General features: G+C 37.4%; 1 protein-coding gene across 2 annotated transcripts in view; it reads left to right on the plus strand.

Annotated features, from left to right (window-relative positions):
• Positions 1-25,311, plus strand: part of ADK (adenosine kinase) — a 271,769-nt gene that overhangs the window by 219,603 nt on the left and 26,855 nt on the right. For both annotated transcript variants that reach the window (XM_053984208.1, XM_053984209.1), the window contains exons 8-9: positions 5,466-5,501; positions 11,600-11,714. In XM_053984208.1, the coding sequence (XP_053840183.1) occupies positions 5,466-5,501; positions 11,600-11,714 (151 nt within the window). The remainder of the gene's footprint in view (positions 1-5,465; positions 5,502-11,599; positions 11,715-25,311) is intronic.

Here is a 25,311-nt window from a genome sequence, read left to right on the forward strand (position 1 = left end):
ATGATTTGACAGAAAACCCCACCAACTCTGCTGTGAAGTTAGTGGATATATTTATGACATCTTTGTTATAATGCAAAGGCAACAATTGAAAATCCATTGTCCTCTCTGTGCCTTAAGCCCCATTTCCAGGGTCATATTTAGTATAAACTGGCCTGAAGCTGGAAGAGTAGAAAACGTGGCATGGCACAGCTCACTACGTCTCTTTCTTAAAAAGCAGTTGATCTTCTGCACTGTGACAAGATTTTTAGGAAGGAAATACCAAAAGGAGGGCACATGGTAATTCATTCTTCATTACTTATCTTCTAAGAAAATAAGAAGGGAGATTTTAACAAAAGAGAGTATCTTTTTTTTTGGCCTGTACTCAGATTTACAGGGCACAACAGATGCCACTGAAATCAGAGCTTCTCAGTACCTGTGACGTATATAAAACAAGGGTATTTGTTTGAAAATACAGAATTGTATAAGAAAGCTCTTTGTTAGGGACAGGAAAAGATGATAGAAGGGATGGACAGAAGGACAAATGTGCCTACTTAAGGGAAAGTGAACTACAAGTCTTAGTAATTACATTACAGTAAAGACTCATGTCTCTATAATGCAGAGAGACAAATAAGACATTATTTTGTTTGGTTTTTGTTTTACAAGTCTGCTGTCCTTTAGGAAATCATGGATAAAAATGTCTGTTTCAAAAATATGAATCTTCAGCATCTACCTCTAAGAAAGGAGATTATCAAACTAAACCAACCTTTATTATCTGAGCCTGTCTTCTTCAGAATGAAGTTGTAGATATCAGTGGGCATCACTTCCACAAAAATCTTCCCTATATCTTCATTTGTTTATTTCAGTTGTCACCCATTCCTTTAGAGAACAGGGTTTTAATGTTAGATTTGTGAAAGTAACTTTGTTGCTACAAGCAGTGCAATCTGTAGAAAAGCAAGGGAGGATACAAAGAATACAAATTTACACCAGGAATGGCATGAATGATAGTAAATTATTCTACTGAAGAAAAAGGGAATTACGAGATAGAAAATCATAGCATTCAGTGTGTTCAAGGAAACAATGTAAATAGAAAAAAACTAACAATCCATACTTCTGAAATGTAAGAAAGGAAGAAAATGTTTAAGAGTAATTTTTGGAAGATTTTATCAGTCTAGAAAGGCTTGTAAGGTACAATGTTGGAAGTACTATTCAAATTACAATCAAACATGGAATTTTAGGAATTGTCCCATCAAAGGCTGACACAAAGTATATGGTCCTCATGGTCATTTATTGTTTCTCGTTGAGTGAGTTTACTTTTTTTTTTCTTTTTGTTGTTATGCACTCTGCTCTGCTCTGGGCTGCAAGGACCTTCCTCTGCAGTTACACTTGCTCTCTGTGTGTGCAGGCTTGAGGTTGCATTGATTCATGGGCTGGGCTGAACCTTCTGCGTCACAGACCTGCTGGGCAGAGAAAAGAGGATGGTATTCCTGGAAATGTGAATAGGGTATATTTTGGGCAAGTCAGGAAGTTTACAGTTAATAAAGTAGGAACTTCCTCAAAATCTTTCAGTAATCTTCCAATTAAAAGCATTAAATCCAGGGGGTAGTACTGTAATATGTGAGTTGAGGTTATTCTGTGAGATGTTTTCCCTACCAAGAAGGATGGCAGGGGAGAGATTATCTTCAGTGTCCCCTGCATTTGCTTTTTTGTGCAATTACGGGAAATGCATTCAGTGTGCAAGGGTATCATTGCTGTCCTGCTGTTTTATCATTTCTTTATGAGATAATGTTGATTTTGGCAATGAAATGCAAATTTAGTTTTCAGTGCTCCTTTTTTTTCCCATACAAAGGTTAAAATGCATATTGTAGATAATAATGTTGCTGGTGTTTTTGAAACAGCCTTTGTCAGCTAATTTTGGCAATACATGGTTTCAAATGCTGTTTAGTGCAATTGTGTGAGTTTTATGTTGGCCTACATGAATTAATTTTAACCCACTACGCATGTTGTTACCATTTGGCTGTAATTTGATCAAGTAATCATAAAACCTTGGTACCAACAAAAAAAAAAATTTGATTTGTCAAGAATATTCAATATGTGGTGGGCCTTCTGTGTCTCACGGCAAACTGAACATGCAATTATTGAAGTTGAGCCATTTTAACTCTATAATCATAAAAGTATTCTAACACAGGGGGCAAACATAGGATTATATGTTACTCCTAGGATTGCAGAGGCTGATGGATTCTGTGTTTGGAGGGTATGTTTCTGTTTACTTATAAACAAGTAGTTTGTACTGCTGCTGATAAAAGGGCTCAGGATTTTAACAAGTCCCGTTAAAATTAGCCTGTGTGTAGATTGTAAACAGTTCCTTTTACTGAATGCTGGGGCTCAGACAGCAATAAAATACATGCAAGAATGGAAATAGTTTTCAGCTAGCAAGCAAATTGTAGCATAACAGCAAGGCCAGCACTAACGGAAGTTGTCTTTTTTATTGTTATCTCCTTAATTAATCTCGCTTTCCTGTGTAAACTGCTCACTATTGTGCAAAGAGAGGGTGTGTGTTAACTTTGGTGACATTGTGTTACTACCGTTAAGTAGCATTGCACAGAGGTTTTGTCAGCTTGAGTGTACTTAGGATTTTTTTCCCCCAAACAGCATGAGCCAAATGACATTTCACAACTAAAAACAAATCTCATTTCTACTTTAGGTGGTACAACAATAAATTTGCTGTCACAGTTGGTAAAAAGGCTATGTAGAAAAAGGAGTGTGAGTTTTTAATACATTTAGTATGAAACAGTGATAAGGTGGGGAGAGGTTTTTATGAAATGTTCTGTAGGCAGTAACAGAAAACAGCGCTGAAAACGCTGAGTTGGAGTAATGAATGAATAATGTGTAAAGTTTATCAAAACTGAAAGAACTCCTGATGTGAAATGAAGCCTCCTAAGAAAATTCTGTTCTGTCGCTGTTTTGCTCTGCTGTTGTCGCATGTCACGCATGAATGAAAATGCTGCATTCTCTGGGGAGCAGTAAAGCTTCTGTGTGGGTTGTTTATTTCCTTAATCCCTCCTTCTTCGTGATTTTCAATGTCAGATATAAAATGGAAAGCCTGTAAATATAGTGATTATCATACTGATTATCACCTGCACCAGGGAACGCCCCGGCTGGCCGCTGTAACCCAAGCAGTCTCCACATGTTACATCCACTTAGACTTTAACCTGACTACTTTATTAGAGACGTGAAGCTCAGTATGAGGTGCCCTAGGGCTGCACAGATGGGTTCTGCTTGTTTCCTGTTCTCACTGTTATTGTGAATAGATACTAAAAGGTTCTCATCGCTTTTATCTGGTTAATTTACTTTGAACTGTCCCTGGCAATCAGAGCCTGCCTCACATTTCTCAGCGTTTCACAAGCACTAAACTGTATCATCCAAATGTGTGTTTTGAGCTTTATTATTTTTTTTTTACTGGAAAGGTCTTAATTCTTAAAGGGATCTCTTTCTGAGAGAGGCTGGTTTTTACAAGACTGTAGGCACAATCCTTACTGAAATAAGCTGCTCAGGAGTCATACTGAGGTTTAGTTGATAGGAGAGAAGAAAATTAAGATTGCTGTTGTTCTTTGGCGTGTTCAGGCACCCTTAGATTAGAGGTCAACGGCAGGAAAATCTATGATTTTATGCTGGCTGCCATTATTCATGTAGCTGGGCAGCAGACCAGGCTAAAAGATGACGCTCTTATAGGAGAATCCGAAGATGAGATACTTTTTAACAAATGTGCAATCATTTATCCTTTCTTGTGGAAGGGCCAGGTCTTCCAAAACACATGTGCAATGCATGGGTGCCCCAGTACAGAAAATTAAGATGAATTCTCTCAAAGTCTCCCACACAAGAAAGCACCACTTCACTGGAACAGTTTTTATTTCATGTACCGGTGTCCAATTTCCTGGCCAGACAATAGTTTAACACAGATGTTAATGTCCTGCTGTATTGGGATTTAAAGAAATCCCTTAGGACAGATCAGTGTAACTTCCGATTTCCATTCCATGACCAAAAATCTGAGGTTAAAGAAATTATTTGGCTACAAGACATAATTTTTAGTCCATTTTCTTATTCTCTTCCCCCTTATCACTCCCTTATTTCTCTTATTTTATTTTTTTTCTGTGTCACGGTCCCATTTGAGGCTGTCGTGATTGTGTTGCAGTTCATTGTAAGTGCATCACTACAGAGTGGAAGCTTGCAAGGCTCCTTTTTTCATACGAGCATAGGCTTTGTTAATCACATGCTGGTTTAGGAAAACACTGCATGATATCTTTGAACCCTACACTCCTTCTTGACAGCCAGGCTAGCAAATGTCATTGACTGTGTGATGTACAAGAAGGGATTCAATTGTAAGTAAATTGTCAAAGTGGCTAACCTTGCCCGCACCCAATTGTCAGGACCATGATTCAGTTTTTCTGTCAACATCAGCTAAGGGTAACCCGGTCAGCCTTATGTTTCTGCAGAGAAGCAGCCTGAGGAGTTGTGCTTTTCAGCTTATCACATTTTATTAACCTCAACTTACTGTTGTTGTAATCAATTGTACCCACTTCAGATTCTTCTATTGCCCCCAAATTGACAGATCATGTAGGTCCACAACTATGTGTTTTCTGAAGCACTAAAACCTCTTGTAGACACACTGGATTGGTTTGGTACAGTAGTTATTTCTGTTTAGTTAGATCAACTCACCATTTTGGCTCAAGATTATCCCTCTATTAATATTACTTGGCAAAGATAATCTGGAAGAATGCAAGTTAAAACGTAAAGACTTCAAGAGTTTTCTGCAATATTCTTTCCAATGTTAAGATAGAAAGTGAGTAAGGGAAAAACATTGCTATTGTCTTCCATTCCCTTGCTTTTATTTCAAAACAGATTTTTAGTTGCACCAATTAATATAAATAAGACATGAGGACATACTGATACCATGATGTTTCCTCTGTTCTTTCAGGAAAAGAACATAGTTAAATTGCTTAAAGCAGTGATTAAGACATCAGAATATTTTTAAATGTTCATCTGATTCTACCACAAGGGTCTGAACACATTTAGTGATCCTGTTTTTTTAATGCATTGTAGATGACAAATTATTTTTTTTAAATGGCTTGATAGCATGTATCCCAAGAAGTGCCATACATAAATGGAGATATGATACAATTTCAATTAAAAATATGTCTGAGGGATGTTTCCTAGTTTAAGTCCTATCTGCAGAAGTAACTTTCCTCACTTGGAAAAAAACATATTGTACCTTCTTTATTTGAACTTGTGAAATGTGTTGACATTGTACTGTTGTTGGGCTTGAGGGAAGAGGGAGAAGCTTTTGGTGCGACTATCAGAATTGAACAACTGTATATGGCTATATTGAGATAATCGTGTAAAAGGAAAACTGGCTGAATGAGTTTCAAAATGTGTTATTTCTTCATTATCTAGCACTTTATAATTAACTGTTCTTTTTTTTATTATTTCAGGAAGCTGCCACTTTTGCTAGAGAGCAAGGCTTTGAGGTGAGTTAACCCACAATTGCACACTAAACAGATCCTAAAGGTTTTTTTCTTGCTGATAATGAAGTTCTTTTGGACAATGATTGATGTGCTATTATACTCTCCAAGCCTCGCAGCGGTTGCCATGGAAACTTGGCAGTCGTCATGGTTTCTTTGTTCTGCCAGCTCAGTGTTATGACGCACTCTGCTAGGTCTGCACCCAACATCGCCTACAGATGTTATTTATTGAATTTTGAAAAGCCTCTTGGGAAGCCGAGAGGTTGGGCACGGTTTCAAGCTGCCTCTGCAGATATGGGACCTGTCAGTTTGTTCAGTTAAAAAGCTACCTCATTAGCTGCATTACACTCCAGAAGGATTCACTGCTAAAGCAGTGGTGAAGCAACACTAAATAGTGAAATATAACACCGCTTAAATAACTTAAACCCTGCCATATGTGGATTATCATTATGCAAATGAATTTTAGAAAGGTTGTATATAAAATTGTTAGGTACTGATTAATGTAAACCATGCTTCTACAAACAGCTGCTTTTTAGAAAAGGTAGTGTGGAAATTGTTTCAAAACATATTCGAGTTGGTGTTTTCCATCTGAGCTCTAAAAATGTCTGATCCTCTACTTTCTTGAAGTAAATACTGTTGATTTTACAGTGATTTTCAGAGCTTTTGATTTCATCTTCTCAACATATTTTATTTGACTCGTACCTCCCATTGGCTACATTCAGATAGCTTAATCTGGAGAGCCATCAGCTATTGGTCTCTAACCAATTCAAGCAGGCAGTTTTTAAATACTATAATTAATGTGACAAGGCTTGTGCTAATTTTGCAGATAGTAAGTGATCTTACTGAAATCTAAATTGCAGAACCGAACACACATAAATCCTTTTACATGTTGTTTTTTTCACTGGAATAAGACCCACCTTAATTGATTTGTTTGCAGTGTAGAAGAATAAAGAGGAGTCTGACTGCTCAACACCCATTTTGCATAAATAATAGAAGCCGCGCAATTCAAACCACATCGCTTACAGAGAGTGCCACTTCTGGGTGTGATTGGTTGCACATAAAAAAAGAGGGAAAGACTGACAGCTTTTGTTCTACAATTTAGATTTCTGTAGAACCATACAGCAGCAGGTACATCAATGCCATCACTGTTTTAGCTATTAAAACTGTGGGCTGTCCCATTTCATTTTATGTTTCCCAAATTCACGTGGCTGCTTTGTAGAAATCAAGACTTTTTATCACTGTCAATTTTCATTTGTATAATCTGTATTGTTAGGCATAAAAATACACTGTGAGTTTATGCTAATGAATGAATTTCACAGATGCCTCCCAAATATGAAGCATAAGAAATTATTGGTACCCTCTGGTAGCTAGACAATAAAAAGAAAGGAAGTAGTGTATTAAGTCTACCCATTCTATATTTTTATTGCCCCCTTGAGCTAAAGACTTCGAATGTGCCTGGTTTAAATTCAGCTCTAGTGACAAACTGCTTTTACTGGTGTCTGCTAACCACCATCATATTAACCTTTCCATTAGTGCATGCTTAGAGATTTTAGCACAGTTCCTCCTGAACATCCTAAATCTGCCACATTTGATTACAGCATATCAGTAAAGTGCACAATGATTATGATCTTATCTCTTATTACTCCCTTGCTTGGCAACGACTCACATGTCAAGTTTGCTGACAGAGATGAGTAAAACTTGATAATGTCCACAGTTTTGTTTTCCTATTGTGCTGGCGAGGCAAAAAAAACCCCAAAATCACTCTGATAGTAAAGCATCTTATGAAAAACTTGAAGAGCTTCAATTAGCCTTTCAGTTAAAACCAAGAAAAATTCCCAGCAACTCTCAAAAGCTTGATTTTTATATTGAGAATGGAAAACTGATAAAGAATGGCAAATTAAAGGAAAGGACTTGATTGACCAGGGCAAAAATCAAGAGGATGTTTTTCATAGAAGTGATTAAAAGTTACTGGTAACTGCATTTGAATTGCTACCTGGAAAGGCTTTTATTTTTTAATCAGAAATCTTTTAGCATAGAAAATCAGTTGGTGACTAGCTTCTTTTGTTTAGTTGTTTGTTTGTTTGTTTATGGTTTTTTTGTTCTGCCTCACAGTAATTCCAACAGTTTTGTATAATAAGTTCATCTTTTACACATGGAATGAGTTCAATGTATCTGAAACAGTTTTTGAAAAAAAAGAGAGACATTACAATTAAGAGAACTTCAGTAAAATAGACACCTTTTCTGAAGAAATGAAATCTTGTTGTAGGTGAGAGACAACACCTCCATGACACAAATCTTTTTTTTTTCTTTGTAAGGGAAATTCCATTCAAAGGAATTTTAATTTTTATGCTGCACCATTCCCACAGTTAGTTTTCCATTGTACTTTGCTGAAATACAAAGTATTTTTGTAAAATCAGTCACTATATTTGAAGACCATTTTTTCCTTCGGTTTATCTCCTGACCAACGCTTACCTGTAGCAATCAAAAATAGGACATTATTTCTGATGTTGTCTTTTCCTGAGCATCTCTGTGGGGTTGGGGTTTTTTTAATTAATTTCATGTTCTATGGCATTTTAAAACTATATATATATACAGTGTGTATATATATATATATACACATACTGTGTATTTTAATAACACTTATAATAATTTTCAAATAACAAATGAGGTTTTTTTATGAGGTTTTGCTTTTACAAAAAGGTAACTTCCTGTTTCTTCTACGTAGAAATTAGGAAAACAAAATACTACTTTAAACATAAAATTTCGGGTTCTGTTCTGTCAACCCAGGAAGTAAATTGAAATGAATGGAACAGTAAGTATCTAAGGGTTAGTAGCAGCTACCATGCAAAATAACTTTTCTTGTTAGAGGTCTCCTCTAAGTCCATATTCATTGGGGAACCATATTAGAGAGAGTTTTGTTGCCCTGGACCAGCTTTAGGTCTTTAAGTTAATGAGGTACACTGCACAAGTGCACTGTTTTGGAAGGATTTATGCCTGTTTAATCAGGGCTATGGCAGTCCCAGCTATTGGGTGTCTGTTCAGAGGGAGAAATCAGAAGACATGGTTTGATGGTGGTTCTGACTGGATGCAGTTTGTGTGATCCTGGGATATCTGGTATGCTTCCTTCCCATGCACGAATCCCCCTTACTGCTGCAATGAATGCCACCTGCAAGGTGTTTCAGGTGCAGCATCAACAGGCAAATCATGCTTTAGTGAGATTTGCATGTCAGCTTTGTTAAATCAGATTCAAGTATGTAAGTGTGTATGTGGGAGTATCCTGTGAATTCAGGGAGTGTATAGAGGCTTTAGGACCACAAGTCTTATGTACAGTCTTATCATTCAGCCATGTCCGTAGGCACAGGACGTGTAAGGAAGACTCAGTAAATGGGCAGGTAAAAATCATTGCAAAACAAATATTATACATTTTGGCTATTTATTCTGAACAGAAATCAGAGATGGCAACATTTGATGATGTTTGCCTGACAATGAAATAAGAGGCATTAGTACCTCTGCAGTCTTCAGCTGTAAATATTCACATATTCTAAAATGTCACAGCTGCACCTTCAAAAAGGAACTGTGCAAAAGTTAAAACCTCCTCAACACTCACACTGAAGCTATATTATATTCTCTTTGAAAAAAAATAGGATGGGAAGTAACTTTGGCTAAAAATGGACAAGTTAATTTTCGCAGAGCACACTATTCAGTTTTTTTCTAAATTCTGCAAAATCAGAATTGTCCAAACCTCTCTGTCTTGAAATTTCTGCTTTTTTAAAAAAATTACCTTTTCACCCTAAATACTTTCCTTCTACTGTTACATGCTTATTATATGTTTCATTCTTCCTGAAAACATATGTGCTTTTTACTTTTTTTCCCCTGTCCACATTATTTCATCCTTACCATCACTTTTCATGAATCTCTTTTGTCGGGGTCCTCTTTTCTTCATCTAAGTTAATCTTTATTCTTCGTTAAGCTGAAGAAATAGTCTCTTGATCATACCATTTTCTCCTATTATAGCTTCATCATTTTCCTTCTAAAATTCATCATGCCTGCAAATACATTGTACAAATATATTCAAGCTCTTTCATTTCTGTTCCTGCTTTACTCCACTGAAAATGTGCCTAATAAAGTCACTAGTAGCCACTTCCTACTTAGCAAAAACAAAACACCTCTCCCCTGTTTCCTTTGATCTTCACGATGCTTTATTGCAATTTCAAGTTTGTGAATCTCTTAATTGCCAAGGCCTGAAGTAGTTCAGAATTGAGTTTAACCTTCCCATGGCAAGGCTTTGGCAAGTGTATGTATTACCAAGCTGAGGGCTGCATTCTCCATCCATCCCATATTCAACAGCATGTGCCACCAGCTGATACCTGCTGTTCAAAAACCTCTTAAAAAAAACATTTCAAAACAGGAGAGCAAAAGTTTCAATTTTTTTCTCTGACATCTTTAAGAGACTCCTTACGTTCTGAGAATTAGTGGTAAGATGGCCCCTGTTACTGTCCTCAGTTCTTCTCTTCTCTAGTAGCAAACATTGCCTTCTAAAAGCTTTATTAGCTGTCTAAGCAGGAGGAAGGAAGAAATAACACAAGTGAGAGTATCATATATGGAAATGAAAAGTCAGAGAGAATTTTTAAAAGAGGTGAAGAGACCAATAAATAAAGGGAAACTGTTTTCATGTTTGCCAAATGTATATAAATCAATGGGTTCACTGACTACCCAAAGTTAGGGAAGAAATTAGAGGGAGGCTGAAAGTGTTGCAGAAAAGGTAGGTATTTTCACATAAAGGGGTGCTGGTAAATTTTTTAGCCCACGCACATTCTCTGTCTGTAATAGTGTTAAGAAGTGAGTTGGGATTCATAACAAACAGTACACAAAGCAATGCAGAAAGTATTATTATGTTTTCTTATATTCAAGGCTAGGCCATTACTATGTTTCACTACAGTTCCTTGTACAAAGAAGAAACTGGGAAAAAAATACAGTGTTATTTAACACAGATGTGAACAAAGTGGCACACAGTAAATAGCACAGAATAATTACGGTCATACATACTCCTTTCCTAATGTTTGAAAAATAAAAATCTATATTTATCAATTATGGTAAGAAATCGATTACACCAAAGTTAATTTGTAGAACTTACTGACTTGAGTTAGAAATTTGAGAACAAAAGTTTCCTATATAGCATTATAAAAGGGTTTGATGTTAATACAAATAACAGAAATACCTATTATAGATTAGCTTGAAAACCAAGTAAATTAGAAATTGAAACCCTTTTGTTTCAGATTATATGGCAATGGTGAGAATAAAAATTACAATATTCTAATGACAAGTGGTGTTGTTGGAGTTTACTGCATTAATTTAAACATTCCAAACTTGTTGATGTGTAAGACACTGGATGAATGAGTGATTTGGTTCAGTCTGCCAGGTTCTCTGTTCCTAGCTACATGCAGAGTGAAGTACAACATCCTTTTAAAGCAAAGATTTCTGAAACTTCTGCAGGTGAGACTTCGTTCAGAAAATTGGTTATGTTCTGTGCCCCACTGAATAGACCTTTTGCCCTTTGCTTCCCTGCATCTCAATGGTGGGAGCTGGGCTGCACACCCTCTCAGGGGTGCAGTGCACAGTTTGCTTGATGGGATCAGTTACTGTAGGGAAGTTAGAGAAAGTATTTGTAAGCGTGCTGAAGTCAGAGGTGTTACAATAGTATAAAACCTGGCTAAATTGGATGAAAACCAGGCTTGGAGTTTATCCAAAGTACTCTCTTACCAATTTTATTTTTAATTTTATGATGGGTATGGTTAGAATCCAGTCAGCAGCAAAAAAACCTACTAATTGCTCATTAAGAAATGCTCTGTAATTCCTTTGTTAGCTTTGTGGTTTTGCAGTGGTTGGAATAGCTGAACTATCATTATCAAGATTAAAAACAATGGTCTCATAGTACTACATAAACCCTTAGGAGAATGAAGTATTCCTCCTTTTAAAAATCTTCCTCTACTGACAGTAAAGTCTATTTTATACCTAGCTGTAAGAAAATAAATCTTTGATCTGCTAATAAAGTTCCCACCACTTCAGTATGCTGTAACAAGAATTTTCTTTCTTGCTCTTAATAGACTGAAGACATTAAAGAGATAGCCCGGAAGACACAAGCCCTGCCGAAGGTGAACACTAAAAGGCAGCGAATCGTAGTCTTCACCCAAGGCAAAGATGACACTGTATTGGCTACAGGTATGTGTTTCAAATCTCCCTTGTCGCTCACAGTAAATATTCCAGCTAATCAATTACAAGTTGTGGTTTTACAATTTTCAAATGGCAGTCAGAGCATTTGCCTTCTGATGTTGCACCGTGTTTCTCATCTTTTATGCTTTTAATTGTTTCAAGAGACTGAATTTAAGAAGCTATTATTTCACAAGAATGCCTGAGAATTTAGTTCTGAACATTTTTATAACATAGATTTAAAATATTGATGCAGTGGGTTTTACTCAAATTTTTATGACTTGAGATTTTATCTGTGTAGCCATCTTTGCTGCAAACAAGAATACACTGTGCCTGCTGAGAACAGCTGTGCAACAGTGTAGTATATTTAAACATTTGCAAAGAGGAGGAAGTGAAATCCAGTACTAAGTGAATTTCCAGGCTTTTTTTGCTTTGAGCAGAAAGTCTCACTTTAGCTTTTCTCAGCCGTCTGCTCTTCAATTCTCAAAAGAGTATGTGGGAAAAAGGTGTTCTAGCAGGGATGCAAGCAGTTTCTGCTGTCTGAATTGATGATGTACGACACACAGATTTAAGCATTATAAACATGACTGCCTACCTTTTGACAGTCTCTTTAATTCTGTCCACCTATGCTTCTAGACTAAATAAAGCTATTAAAAACATGTGCTGTGGTGAGCCATTTTAGTAGCTCATTCCTTCACAAGGTGAGTTATTAGGCTGGGCTGAATTCCTCCTTTGGAAATCGAGTGAAGTAGAGGAAGCTTTGCACCTGGGGGACTGGTGCTTACTCATACAATATTTGCCTCAAAATCAGAACTGGCTTCAGACTGTGGCTTCAGGGCTAGGCACTAAGCAGGTATGTCACTGCTATAAAGATCATTCCTAGCAGCAGTTTGAATTACTTCTTCAACAGTTTGCTCCTTCCCCTATTTTATTAGCTACAAACTCTTTAAAAGGAACAGATACCAGTCACTGAGAGCTGGGTATGTGTATTGCACTGATGATGATGGAAGTATTCCTTCAGAAAGTTACTGCCTGATGTGAATGGCCCATGTGGAGGCATTCCACTTGAGTATTGTACACTTGACTGAAAAATAGCAGCATAAAAATGGTTTTATACATGAGCTAGTAATAATGTAGTAAACCTAAATCTTATGTGTAACCCTCCTGTGCTCTTATTTAATTTTCACTGAGTACTTTTTTTATTCTTCAAACTGGAGTTGTTAACAAATCCATTAATCCCTTCTTTGATATTTTTACAACCGGGAGCTTATTTGAGGACTGACACTTGCTAATCTTAGCTGTTTGTTCGCAATGAAATGAACTTAAATTAGAGAATGCACTTTATATGCATGATAAATGTGAGATGGATAGAGACTGTATGCAGTGGTGTCAGCTACAAAAGCAAACATGATAAATGTTAAGGCAGTTTTGAGCCGTGGGATAAGCTATTCAGTGCACAAGCATAGCTGAATGTCTTTGCTATGTTGTTATTCATGGCAGCCAAATAAATGTCAATAATAAAAGAGAATTAAAGATTTTCATTTCCCAGAGGCAGTCCTCTAATACAGCTTGATCTTTCATTTCATTTGTAATTCGTTCTTGTGTCAGGATGCAATCATTTGCCAGGCTCTGTGTGTCATGTTAAGTCATTTAATAATGATTAAGAACATAAAAATGTTTGGCCTGTGGGGCAATTCTCGAAAGAGATACCAATTTGTTATTGTTTTCCCCCTTTTCCTTTGGTGTGGACCATCTTTTTCCCACCTCCTCACATTAAAATAATAATGAAAGAAGGAAAATGTGTCCCTTAGTTTAGCATGTGATGATACCACAGAATGGCACAGAGTGCTGCTAACACACTTATTTCAGAGCTAACTAGGTCTACACTTAAAACCTGCAGTGGAATGTATAAGAGTTTCTAAATGATCTTTAAAAGAATTACTACATTTAGGAGTTACCAGTATACAATTATTATCTTTTTTCTAATGCATGGGAGTACAGTTTTTGAAAAAGCAGGCTGTGTGCACTTTTTTATCTTGCCTTTCTGAGGGAACAGTAAAGTCTAAAAGAGCTTGTGCCTAGATTAAAATACTATTTGCAAAGTTAGGTATGGATTTGGGTATGCTTGTTCATACCTTCTGCTTTATATTTTGTCCAGGTTAAACAATAATAAGAACAATATGTTTGTTATGTTGAACAACATATTTATGCAGAGACCTCGACAGATTGTAGGGAGACCTTGACAGATTAGAGAAATGGGCAATCACCAACTGTATGAAGTTTAACAAGGGCAAGTGTTGGATTCTGCACCTGGGATGGGGCAACGCTGGCTGTGTGTACAGTCGGGGGAAGGAGAGGCTGGAGAGGAACCCTGTGGAAAGGGACCTGAAGGTCCTGGCCAGTGGCAAGGTGGATATGAGTCAGCAGTGCCTGGCAACCAGGAGGGCCAACTGTGTCTAGCTTGGATTAGGCTGTGCTCTGTGAAGAGTCACAGCCAGATGGCCACCCCCATCATCCTCCTTCCCTTTCCCCCTGACCCCATGCATGGCAAAATGAGACAGGCAGCACGGAGGCTGTGAGGACATCTGTGACAGAGCTCTGTTTGCTCTGTCAAAGGCTCTCTTAGGGATGTTCCAAGCCAATGCAGCCGTGGGTTGGGTTGCAAGAGAAGGCTGCACCTCTTTGAAGAGTTTTGTGTAGGTCAAATGAGGATGAGGTTATGGAAACAATGAGGGGTTATACTTGGATACAGTTCTGGCTGGAAGGAGAGGAAATAAGATGGATAAAAGGGGTTCTTGTAGATTGCCAGGCCATTCATGAAGGGGCACAGAATGATACATGCTGAAAATTTGACATGGACTTTCTAGGGCACAGTAGAGGTGTGTGTGTGTGTGTGTTATGAAGAAGTCCAGATACAGCTGGTCATTACATGTGGAGAGGACTGTGGCAACAGTTCTTGATTCCTGGGCATTCCAGAGAATGGAAGTATCAACAGGTATTTTAGAAGCAGGGCGTAGGACAGGAGGGCACAGCTTATTACCAAAAGAAAAGATTGACCAAACAGATTGGAGAATATAGTTCTTGCATATGAGAAAGAGGGCTTAGACTGAGACAGCTGAGAAAACATCTTCCTCTAAAAATCTGGCCTAGCCACACTGCAAAGATTTTTAGTCATCTTAGGAATTGCTGCAATTTATACAACAATGTTTTAATGTCAGCCAAAAATACTGGTGGCTTACCTCAAACAGACCACAAGCTGTAGGAAGTCAGGTATGGATTGACAGACAGCTTAGAGGTCCATGCAGCTGGAGCAGATCAATGAAAGAGTAAGAAGCAAAAACTGCATTAGCAGTCTCAATCTAAGCCATTCCCATTTGTCAGTCCATTTTCTTTGGCTGTCGGAATTATTTGTGTTTTCAGAGGAAAAATTTCTCTGTCTTTATCCTGGAGTGCATTGGGTCGTTCTGCTGTCTGTTCATATCTGCTCCATCACAGTACTCCAGCCCCAAGGCCCCTTTTCTCTCCACTTCTTCCTGTTCTCTGTCATTGCAAGGAAGAGGAAAGCTCAAATTTAATCTGAGTGTGATCAGTGTGTTTTAGAGGGAAGGGAAGGAGTGTTTAGGATTGGCATACAGGAGCTGTGGCAGATGAAGTGTTGACTTAATTAACTGTCACTTTCTAATATGACTCCACTGAGCACAAGGAAATGATTGTGGTGTGAGGTTTTCCTCTCTGTGTCATAGAATTGTAGAATGGTTTGGGTTGGAAGGAAGCTTTAAAGGTCACCTAGTCCTACCCCCCTCAATGGGAAAGGACATCTTCAACTGGAACAAGTTGCTCAAAGCCCTGTCCAGCCTGACCGTGAACATTTCCAGGGCTGGGAATGTCTGCAATCCCTCTGGGCAGCCAGAGGTGCATTTTTTGGTGATGTTGAATTTTATCTTTTTACTGAAAAACTTGGAGGTGCTGAACATTCTCAGTGACCTTAAGGAAGGAAGGTCAGGACAGGAAGATTGTAATTTTCTCTATCATTGATCCCCAGCATGACTGAATTTTTTATTAAACTCTTTTGGAAAAACCAGCCTGTGAGAGACACATGTGACAAAACCTTTCAGCACAGAGGATTAGGCTTAGGGAATGGGACTGGTAGCTGAAAATGGGATCTATGGACTTGCTCAAAAAAAGTTTATTTGAGGAACAGTATTGGGTTAATTTCTTGTGTGGATGCTCCTCAGCTGTCCTGGGAATTACTTGGCTATCAGGACTCTGATCCCACTACCACAGCCTTCTTCCATGATATCCCTCCTAGCAGGCCTGAGATTCCAGATTTGACTGAGTTTTGAGGTTTGACTAAGCTTACAGGATGCTTTTTACATTTCAAGACTTTCTGCTGTAACCACAAGAAATACATAAGCAGAGAGAGCAGGGGAAGTTAATGAACATGTGCAGTCTCCTGATTTCAGCAGCTGAGGCTTTTAAGAAATGTACGAAAAATCACAAGCTCTGGCAGGAACATATATGTCCTATCTATATGTGTGCTCTAATGTTTGTCAGAGTTGCACATAACAGTTTTAAACAAATTACTTTTAGTCAGATACATTTTATGACTGATCTCGGCTCAAAGGGAAATCTTCAGAAAGTCTGAGCAAAATCACTTCAGCAATGGAAAATGATTTTATATTGAAATATTTGCATAATTCAAGACCAGCTGAAGCTACAAACTTTAAACTTAGCTTGTTTTATAGCTTTAATAGAGAAAAGAAAAACAATCCAAATTTAAAGAAATTCACTTCAGCATTTTTCAAGTTATGAATGATGAAATCTGGCATGTTCAGGGGTGAACATAGAATTTTCCATTCTTTTTTCCCCTCTGATGTTTGCAGGATCACCTCTATTTAAGGGCACGTTTGTAATAACCTCATTTTCTAGACTATGGCAGTAAAAATGGATTTTTCTAAGGATACAAGCATTAAAGCCAGCTCAGGTTGGGCTTACTAACCACTTAAATCTTCATTTTTTGGGACATATTACTTGAGATATTTCAGGAAATCTATTAGCAGGCCGGGTAAATGTGGTAAAAAGAGAGAGGTTTGTCTTAAAACTTCATTAGTGCACCTGCCCCATAGTGCATGCAGAAACAGTTTTGTAGATTTTTATGTGTTATCACTGTTGTTTGATCTAGTCCATAAATTAAAGTCAGTGCAGTGTAGCCAAGTTAATATGTCACAATAAAATTGCAAAGTTACCAAATTTTGGAGCCTGCCTACCAAGCTCTTGCTATTGAAGAAACAGTAGGCATTTGCCTCCACGTGTTATCTGAAACAGAAGAATGAGCTGTATGGGTCTTGGTGTCACCCAGTACAGCTGTTCTTGGGGTAATATATACAGATATGCTCATAAATTTAAAGTTTCTATGTTTGAATCAAACTAAAACCTGATCTTAATTAATAAAGACAAATGATAGGATGTTTTGTGAATTATGAAACTCCTTTTACTTTATAAGTATATGTTAGAGCTTAAGTATTTTAGGAGATTTTTTTCAAACCCTTCCTTTAAGAAGGTTTATCACATTCTGAATATGGAGTGAGAGATTTTAAGATCCTTTCTTAGATCATAATAGCATGAGGGGGTATGCTTTTTGAGGGGAATAAAGAGGGCTGATGTTCAAGCACATAGCTCACTCTAAACAGAGGTCAGTAGGTTTTCTTTGTCAGGTTGTGCTGCAATCACACACCAACATGTTCCCCAGTAGCCTATCTATATAACATCGGAGTATCTGTAGAACATAGAAGTATTTAATGCTGTTGACACTGCTGACATTTATGGTGGGTCTGTTTGCAGCTCCTTTTCTGTAAATTCCTGAGTATAATGTGTTCTTCTCTAAGAAGCATGAAAAGATGTTATTTTTTTTCCTTGCTTACAGCTTTCATGCTGGGCCTTCCAGACAGGAAAACCTTGACTAGCCCTTTTTTTTATCAACTAGGCTTCCTATGCATTTATACAAACCAGAGTAGTACCTTGGACCCAGGGAAACAGTAGCTGAGTTTTATTACCATGTGTTCTCTTTTTCACACAATTACGAACTTTCACTCTTCCCTATCCATTTATATTCACAAATAGAAAGGATAATTTCAAAAACAAAAGTGGGTTTAGGAAAAAAAAATGGCTTAACAAGTGAGCCAGAAAGCCCAAAATAATCAGGTTTTTTGTGTCTTATGAAACCACAAAATCTAAATTAATAATTAACATTTGTTGGTAGGGATTAATGAATAGCAAAGCTGGTAATACCTTTTTGTAACTGAGACCATTCGTGCTTTTATGCTGCATGGGAGAGGAAGACTGAGCATTTTATTAGACAGGTGAAACACATTATTAAAACCTGAATTCCTGGATACAGGTATCTTGACTGGACTTAAAAGTGTGCCAACTGTTGCACCTCAAAGAATGTGTATACACATATGTAAATAGGCACATGTGTGTGTTTCAGTAATTTCATACTGATTTAAGAAAAGAATGTCTTCTCTAGTCTGCTGTGTCAATACACCAGTTTAGCCCAGAAATTGAGAGTGAAGATGGGAAATCCCTTATTCATGTATAATCACTAGTAGTAAGGGGTATCAAACCTAGCTGCATTTTCAGGTGCTACAATGAGTTTACATTCTACAATTCTGAGGAAAAATTACCCTTTAGGCTGTGGAAAAATGTGTGTTTGTTAAATGACAATAAATATGGGCCCCTACTCCATTCCTCAGAACTAGGCTGTATTTATTCTTTCAAGGAAGAATTTGTGTACTTGTTTCACAGATACACAGAGTTAGGAATTCAGTTTTTATACTGTAATTCTAAAAAGGATTCTTGGTGACATAACTATGAATAGATAAATCCACTGCTTAGGCAGTAGAAATTATATTATCTTGGAGTGGCAATAAAGAGTGAAAGAATAGAAGCAAGACTGAAGCAGATCAAAGATTTGTCTCTAATGTGATGTTTGCAAGTGTACAGCAGTGGGAACTTGGGAAAGAGGGTAAAACCAGAGCAAATCTGGAGTAATAGTTCCATGTTACACTCCAGCAAAATGTTGCTTGGGGATTTGTGAAGTAGAGATGTTGTCTTTGTGCTGAATAGGCCAGAATGGGATTTTATTATACATGTCTTGTGATAAGGAGTGTCACAGAGACTGTGTTATGTAAAGAAATACATCCCCTTATTTGTTGGATTCAGACACTTACGAGTGTTCCTGTCTGCCTCCAAGTGCTTGGTCAGTCCATAATAATTTCATGTACAATGTCTTTTTACTTTTGATTTTGAAGAACTCTTGCTTACCTCCCCAGCACTAGTCTTTTTCCAGACTCTTTTCGTATTCTGTTTACTTGTTCTGTGTTTGATCCATAATTCTGACACCCTGAGCCACCCTACACTGCATCTTTTTGCAGGTCTGCTTTTGTCTTTGTGAGTGGGGGACCTGAATGTTCAAATTGGAAGTTCCTGAGGAATTTACAAAGTGGCTTCATTTTGTTGTTTTCTTTGTTCTGTATTCCTCTCTTAATAGTTCCTAACAGTTTGCTTGCTTTTCTGGCTGCCACTTATGATTGATCTGACATTTTCATAGAACTATCTGTTATAACTTCAAATTTTCTTTATGGTGTGGTAATTTGTGGTTTAGAGGCCATCATTGTGTATTTAAAGCTAGATCATTTTTAAATGGGCACCTTTTTTACATTGATTGACAAATAATTCTATAGCCCTTTAATCTTGTACACTTTTGCTATTCTTCACACTTGACTTTTGTTTTTACCATCCCCAATTAATTTAAATATCTCACAAGAAGACGGTGCCTGCTGTACGGCTCCCTCAGAAATGGTATAGACAGGCAGGAGATGCTGCCCCAGAGCAGGCACACACAGTCAGCATTGAAACTGGACTTAAGCAGGAGGATTTTGGTAAGGCAACTCCTTAAATCACTTCAGGCCTTTCTTGCTTGACTCTGGAGAGCAAAATTGAACAAATTTACAGTAACATATTGATTTAGGGGCCATTAAATCCCAAACAAGCATTCTCTTTCTGGAAAGAAAGTACCTCTGAACTGCAGTGTTTTGGGGGCATGAGGCATTAAACATGGTGTTTTGTTTTGAATTTCCTTCTAGCAACAAAGACTCTAGTTCCAAAGTTGGAATAGAAGTAGCTTCAGCATTGGCTGATAATGCTGTAGAATGATGTCTGCAAAGCAAAGAGCAAAGAATACAGGGACAGAACCACAGAAGGGAAGCAAACTCTATTATCTCATATGCTGAAAACCACCAATTTTATTACAGAACTCATATAAAAGGATGGTGAAACAACAGAATCAGTAGTTGAGAAGCACTGGAAGTGGAACAGCCTTCCAAATTTAAATTGTGCTTTTCACATGTAATTAATGCAGCTTTATCAAGGTTATCCCTGTTTTCTGAACATGACACCTACCTACCCACCCATCTCCATGTACACCAAACAGGGAATTCTGGTGACTTCCAGTTTTTTGGCAACTGTTCCTGCATCTACAATGTTATGTCAGTCTAAATATATCTTTCTGAGTTTTTGAAAAAACTGAAGAAAATCCAAATCTATAGTATTCTGTTTCATAGAAAATAATAATCCTAGACACTTTTAATTAAATTTATGCTTTAAGTTTAAAGTTCACCATTGTCCTTTTCTGTGCAGTCATTTGATGTTCCTGCAATATTCAGTATTGGACACTTGCCATTTCTCCTTAAAAACATGTGCTTTAATGAGCTGAAATCTGAAACCTGTGCTTTAAAGGTTTACAGTGCATACACTTCTCACCTCCCAACATTTTAGGTTTGAATCATACTAACAGGATGTCTGTTTTATGAAATTAATCCAATAGTATTTTTTTTTACCAATAATTTTTGAGAAATAGATTTTCTCAGTATCCTAATTTGGTGTGATTATTTGTTTCATTGTAAGAAATTAAATGTATGGCTTGTTCAGCAGGTTTCATAATAGATCAATAATTTGTTGGCTTAAGTTGTTTTTTTCCTGTGGAGATGTGGGAAGATCAATGTCTGTAGTGCCCTAGGTCAGGATCAATAGTTTTAATAAAACTTCCTTTTTTTTTTTTGTTGTTTTGGCATTGTTGGTTTTTTTGTTTTGCCTTTGTACCTTTATATGGTTTTGCTTTTATTAATGAGCTTTTCCTTTAGTTTCAGACCATTAATGGTTTTCAGATAATGTCACACTGCCCAAGGTCAAGGCCAGTTTGAACTAAAAACTCTACTTATCAATGTTTAAATATATCGGATAGGCTTACATATGTTAGAAGACATAAGAGTTAGAATCACTGCTTTCCAGGGACCAAAGTTAAAGCAAAACAAAATCTCAGCCTTTTGGGAGGATGACACATTCAGGCCTTTTTTGTGTTTCCTTAAATAAATAACAGATCTTATTTATGGATCTCATACTGGCATTAACAACATGGGTAACTACTGTGGCCTTGACTGCTCTTCAGTTAAAGATACTAAATGTTCCATATGGACCTTTATAATGGTATATTGCTCATTCCACAAAACTAGTTTGAAATAAGATAGCATCTCTTGTTTATTCCTGAAATTCTGGGAGGGAAGAGGCAAATTATCAAAGTGTATGTTATCAGCTGGAGTGCTTGAGAGAATGTGATGTTGCTGTCTCTGAGGCTCAGCCCTGTGTCTTTTGAAATCAATGGAAAGATCTCATTAACCTCATTGGCTATTGATTATGGTCATAGAGAACTTAAAACATTCATGAATATTAATGGATTATACTGATTCATGTGTCTTTTTGTGTGTTGTACCTTGTCTGGAATCTGTGATTCAATTTTTGTAGTTTACCTAGAGGTTATAGAAAAAGCAAACTTCGTGTGAGCTGAAAGATTTGTTAGCACATTTTACCTGGAGGTCTTTGTGTGGTAGAAGTGAGGGGCACAAAGAACTGCACCCTTTGACCACTGGCACCTAGGCAGATTATCTTCTGTAGGAGATATTTTTTCCATTATTTTGGCAGTGTTAGCCTGTTTTTTACTAGGCAGCAGTTCACTTCATAACAAATCATCACAGAGGAGTTTGAACAGCAGAGTCTGTACTCAGAAGGTGCCCTACAGACTCTGGTAGCCCATCATCTTTAATTTAGAGATTTTATTTCCCATCTTGTGATTACAGTTGAATGAACATTGTAGAAAAGTTTAAATTGTAGCTATCTGTGTCATGCTTTTGCCATAAATGATGGAACTTATGTTTTCAAGCCTCTAATCTTCACCTGCTCAAATAGCCTCTATAGAATAATTGCACAGAATGGAAGGAGAGTAAAATGTGGGTATGTATGGTGTCCCTGGATGAAAATTAACTGCAGGAACTGACCCTTTGATTAGAAGTTTCTCTGCTGTAGCATCCAATTTCAGACAATGAAAGTTGTGGGAAGTAGATGGCTGAATGGAAGACAAATTCTTAGCTCCAGGAGGGACAGAGCAGAGATCCTCAATAGTGGAAAAAGCAGACAAAGGGAATTTGAATGGGTCCTGCTTTGCCTGACTATGGGGATTTGGAATTTATTTCATGTAAGATGACAAAACATCTAGAATGAACTTGGAGGGCATGTGGGAGACTAATTGGAGTGCTTTGAAATGGTTACTTGTCTAAAAGTGGAATTGTGAGATTTTATGATGAGTTTGGCTCAATGGTTTCCGCAGTAGGTTTTAGAGATAATGCGAAGTGGAAATTATTTAAATGCCATATGTGAAACATGGGCTGTGCATGTCAGTCTGACACCAATGACCTGGCCTTGACACACCTGAGCATATTATAGACTGTGAAGTGGCAGTTAAGATGTAAACCTTTGGATGCCAAAAATAATGTTTCTGTAGTTATGTAGTTGATCCCATGTGAATGGAAGTAGACTCTGTCTTATTTTCACCATAATGTTTTCTTTGTTATGAATAATAAAGACAGTAAAGTAAGCAGACCTGGCCTAGAGTATATACAGACAGCAGATTTAGGGAATAGGGCAAACATGGCCTGGTTTTATATTGTTATGTTTGGCTATACCTACTCAGTGATATAACACTACGGTTTGTTCAAAAAGAATGCACAGAGTAGTCTGACACCAGATTTAAAGTTTGGGAGGCTGCATACACTGGTTTTGTTTGCTTTAGTTCACTACCCTGTGCCCCCCACTGCCCTCCTAATCCATCCTGATGCTTCTGCCTGCCCCAGTGATTAGTAGTCAAAACTAAATCAGAGAGGAGTCTATGGAACCAAATATTTATGTCCCTTGTAATGTGACACTGTGATAGTGTACTATGAACCTGAAAAGATGCCAGGCCATGCGTTGTGTCTAATAGCAATTGATCAAAAATGGAACTGCAGAACTCTACTCCAAATTGTTGGCTTTATAAATTTGATAATAATTACATTTCTTGATAGAATATAACAGTGCAGTAAACTGTGCATGCCCTTTCTTCCCTCCGCACCTGTCCAATTGCAGAATGCTGTTTGTACAGTACAATGTCGTCGCTGACAACTGAATAAGAATTTTTAGGAGCAGTTGGCTATCAAGTGATGGCAAATTTAAAGGTTATGCAAATTGTGCCAGTACAGCCCAGCTTGTTTCAGACCTCTTTTCTCTATTATCATATCAATTGAGTCAGCTCATAGTAGACAAAGCAAGGTTATGGGAACCACCTAGAGCATCATGCACCATTAAACATCAATGCAGCACACATGAACATCTGCAACAACGATCTTATTAACACAGGGTATAACGGAAGGCAATAAACAGCTTTCTTAGTCACCTCATTGTAAAAAATTTAATAACGTAATACTTGCATTATTTATCAACAGCAATTTGGTCAAAAATTACACAATTGCAGTGGATTAGATTACAATACCTATTGTCTGCTATAAATTGCTACAAAAATATGAAAATCCTTTTGTGAGCAATAAAACACTTCAGTTAGTAGAATGCTAAAAATGCAATTTTCTTTTAATTTCTGGCACATCATGAAATATAAGTATCTGCCTTTTGCACTGACATTTTTATACTTGGCTAAAACCAAATATTACAAAAGAACCTAAGAATTGTTTTTTATTGCCTGCTTGTCTACATAGCTTGAACATTTCAGAAATCAAGGCACAGTTGTTCTGTTGTGAAAAGTAACATACAGAAAACATAAGATGGTCTTGTGTGTGTATAATCAAAACAGATGTTTGGAAGGACGAAGTAAAGCATATTAGATGTCTGTACTGGATATGTGTTGTGTGTTGGCTTCTGGAGGAGACACTGCACTGCTTTAGAAGATGAGAGTATGTGAAGCTGTGTTCTCAAATAGCTGAGGGAAATGTATACAAAAATTAAAGTATGTTAGAAGTTGATAAAAAAGAGAAAGGAGGTTTGGGTCTCTAAGGCCAAGGCAAACTCTAGCAGTAGGATAGGCTTGAAGCACACCCTTTGCTAGAGTCATACACACTGGTGGGGAGGGACAGCCCCCTCTCCATGGAGGAGGCACCCTGGGAACCAGAGGCCTGCTCGGAAAGCTCAGAGCTACAGGAGGAGAGCACCACTCCTCCTGTTTTATCCTGAATGTGCAAATGCACAGGTATTTAAGAATTAAAACAGAAAGGAAATAAGAGACTGGATGAATAAATCAATACAGGCTCAAAAGCTGAGTTTGGCAAGTGCATTGAGCAGAAAATCCTGCTCCAAACATTAGTCTGCTTTCAAGCAACTTTGTTCCTTGCTGCCACGGTCTGCTCCCGACTGCTGCCACTGAGTAGCAGCGAGCAGATGAGATTTGTATTTATGTGGAAGAAGAATGAAGCCTTCCAAGTTCGTGTTAGCGTAAAACTCCAAACTGTGCTAGGATCACTGGCTACAATTAGCCTCCTGGTCAGCAGTAGACCCCTCAGTCATTGCTTTAATCAACAAGAATCAACAGGTCATCCTGAAGGATGTGGGCAAAGAGGAAAAGTGGTTAGACCAAGACAGGTAGAAGCTTGGTAAAAGGATGAATTCGGCAAGCTGTGAGTTACAGGCATTAATTTTGTTACCACAGAAAAAGGAAAGTTTTTCTTAAAAAATGTTAACATCTTCCCTTTTTAAATCTGGTTTTATTTCCTCTAGGAAAAGATGGCAAAAAAAAAGTATTGAAACTGTCTAAATAGCCATTAAGTATAAGTTTTCTATTGAAATGCTTCTTAAAGGAACAAATAACAAGTGTTTTCCATTTTTCCACATTTTTGAGTTGCCGTTCAAATTATTTCACTCTGTAGGCTAACCAGAATTTTTTCCTGCATATCTCTGCAGTTTTTAAAGCAGTATCTGCTTCTTGCCTTTTTTTATAACCTTTTATAACTTAATTGTATCAGCAGAGTGTCCATATTTTGCTTATACACACCTATTTACTTGCTAACCAGCCTTGCTTTTCAGATTGGAAACTCTTCAGAGCAGGATTTTTTTTTACTTCTAAAACATATCTTGGTGGTCATCTTGACAATACAAGAATAATTCATATTACAGAGATCATGAGTTGAACTCACCTGTATGCACCAGCTGAAGTTTGATTAATCTTAAAATGTTTTATTGC

Source organism: Vidua macroura, chromosome 8 (genome assembly GCF_024509145.1).
Source record: "Vidua macroura isolate BioBank_ID:100142 chromosome 8, ASM2450914v1, whole genome shotgun sequence".
Classification (NCBI taxonomy): domain Eukaryota; kingdom Metazoa; phylum Chordata; class Aves; order Passeriformes; family Viduidae; genus Vidua; species Vidua macroura.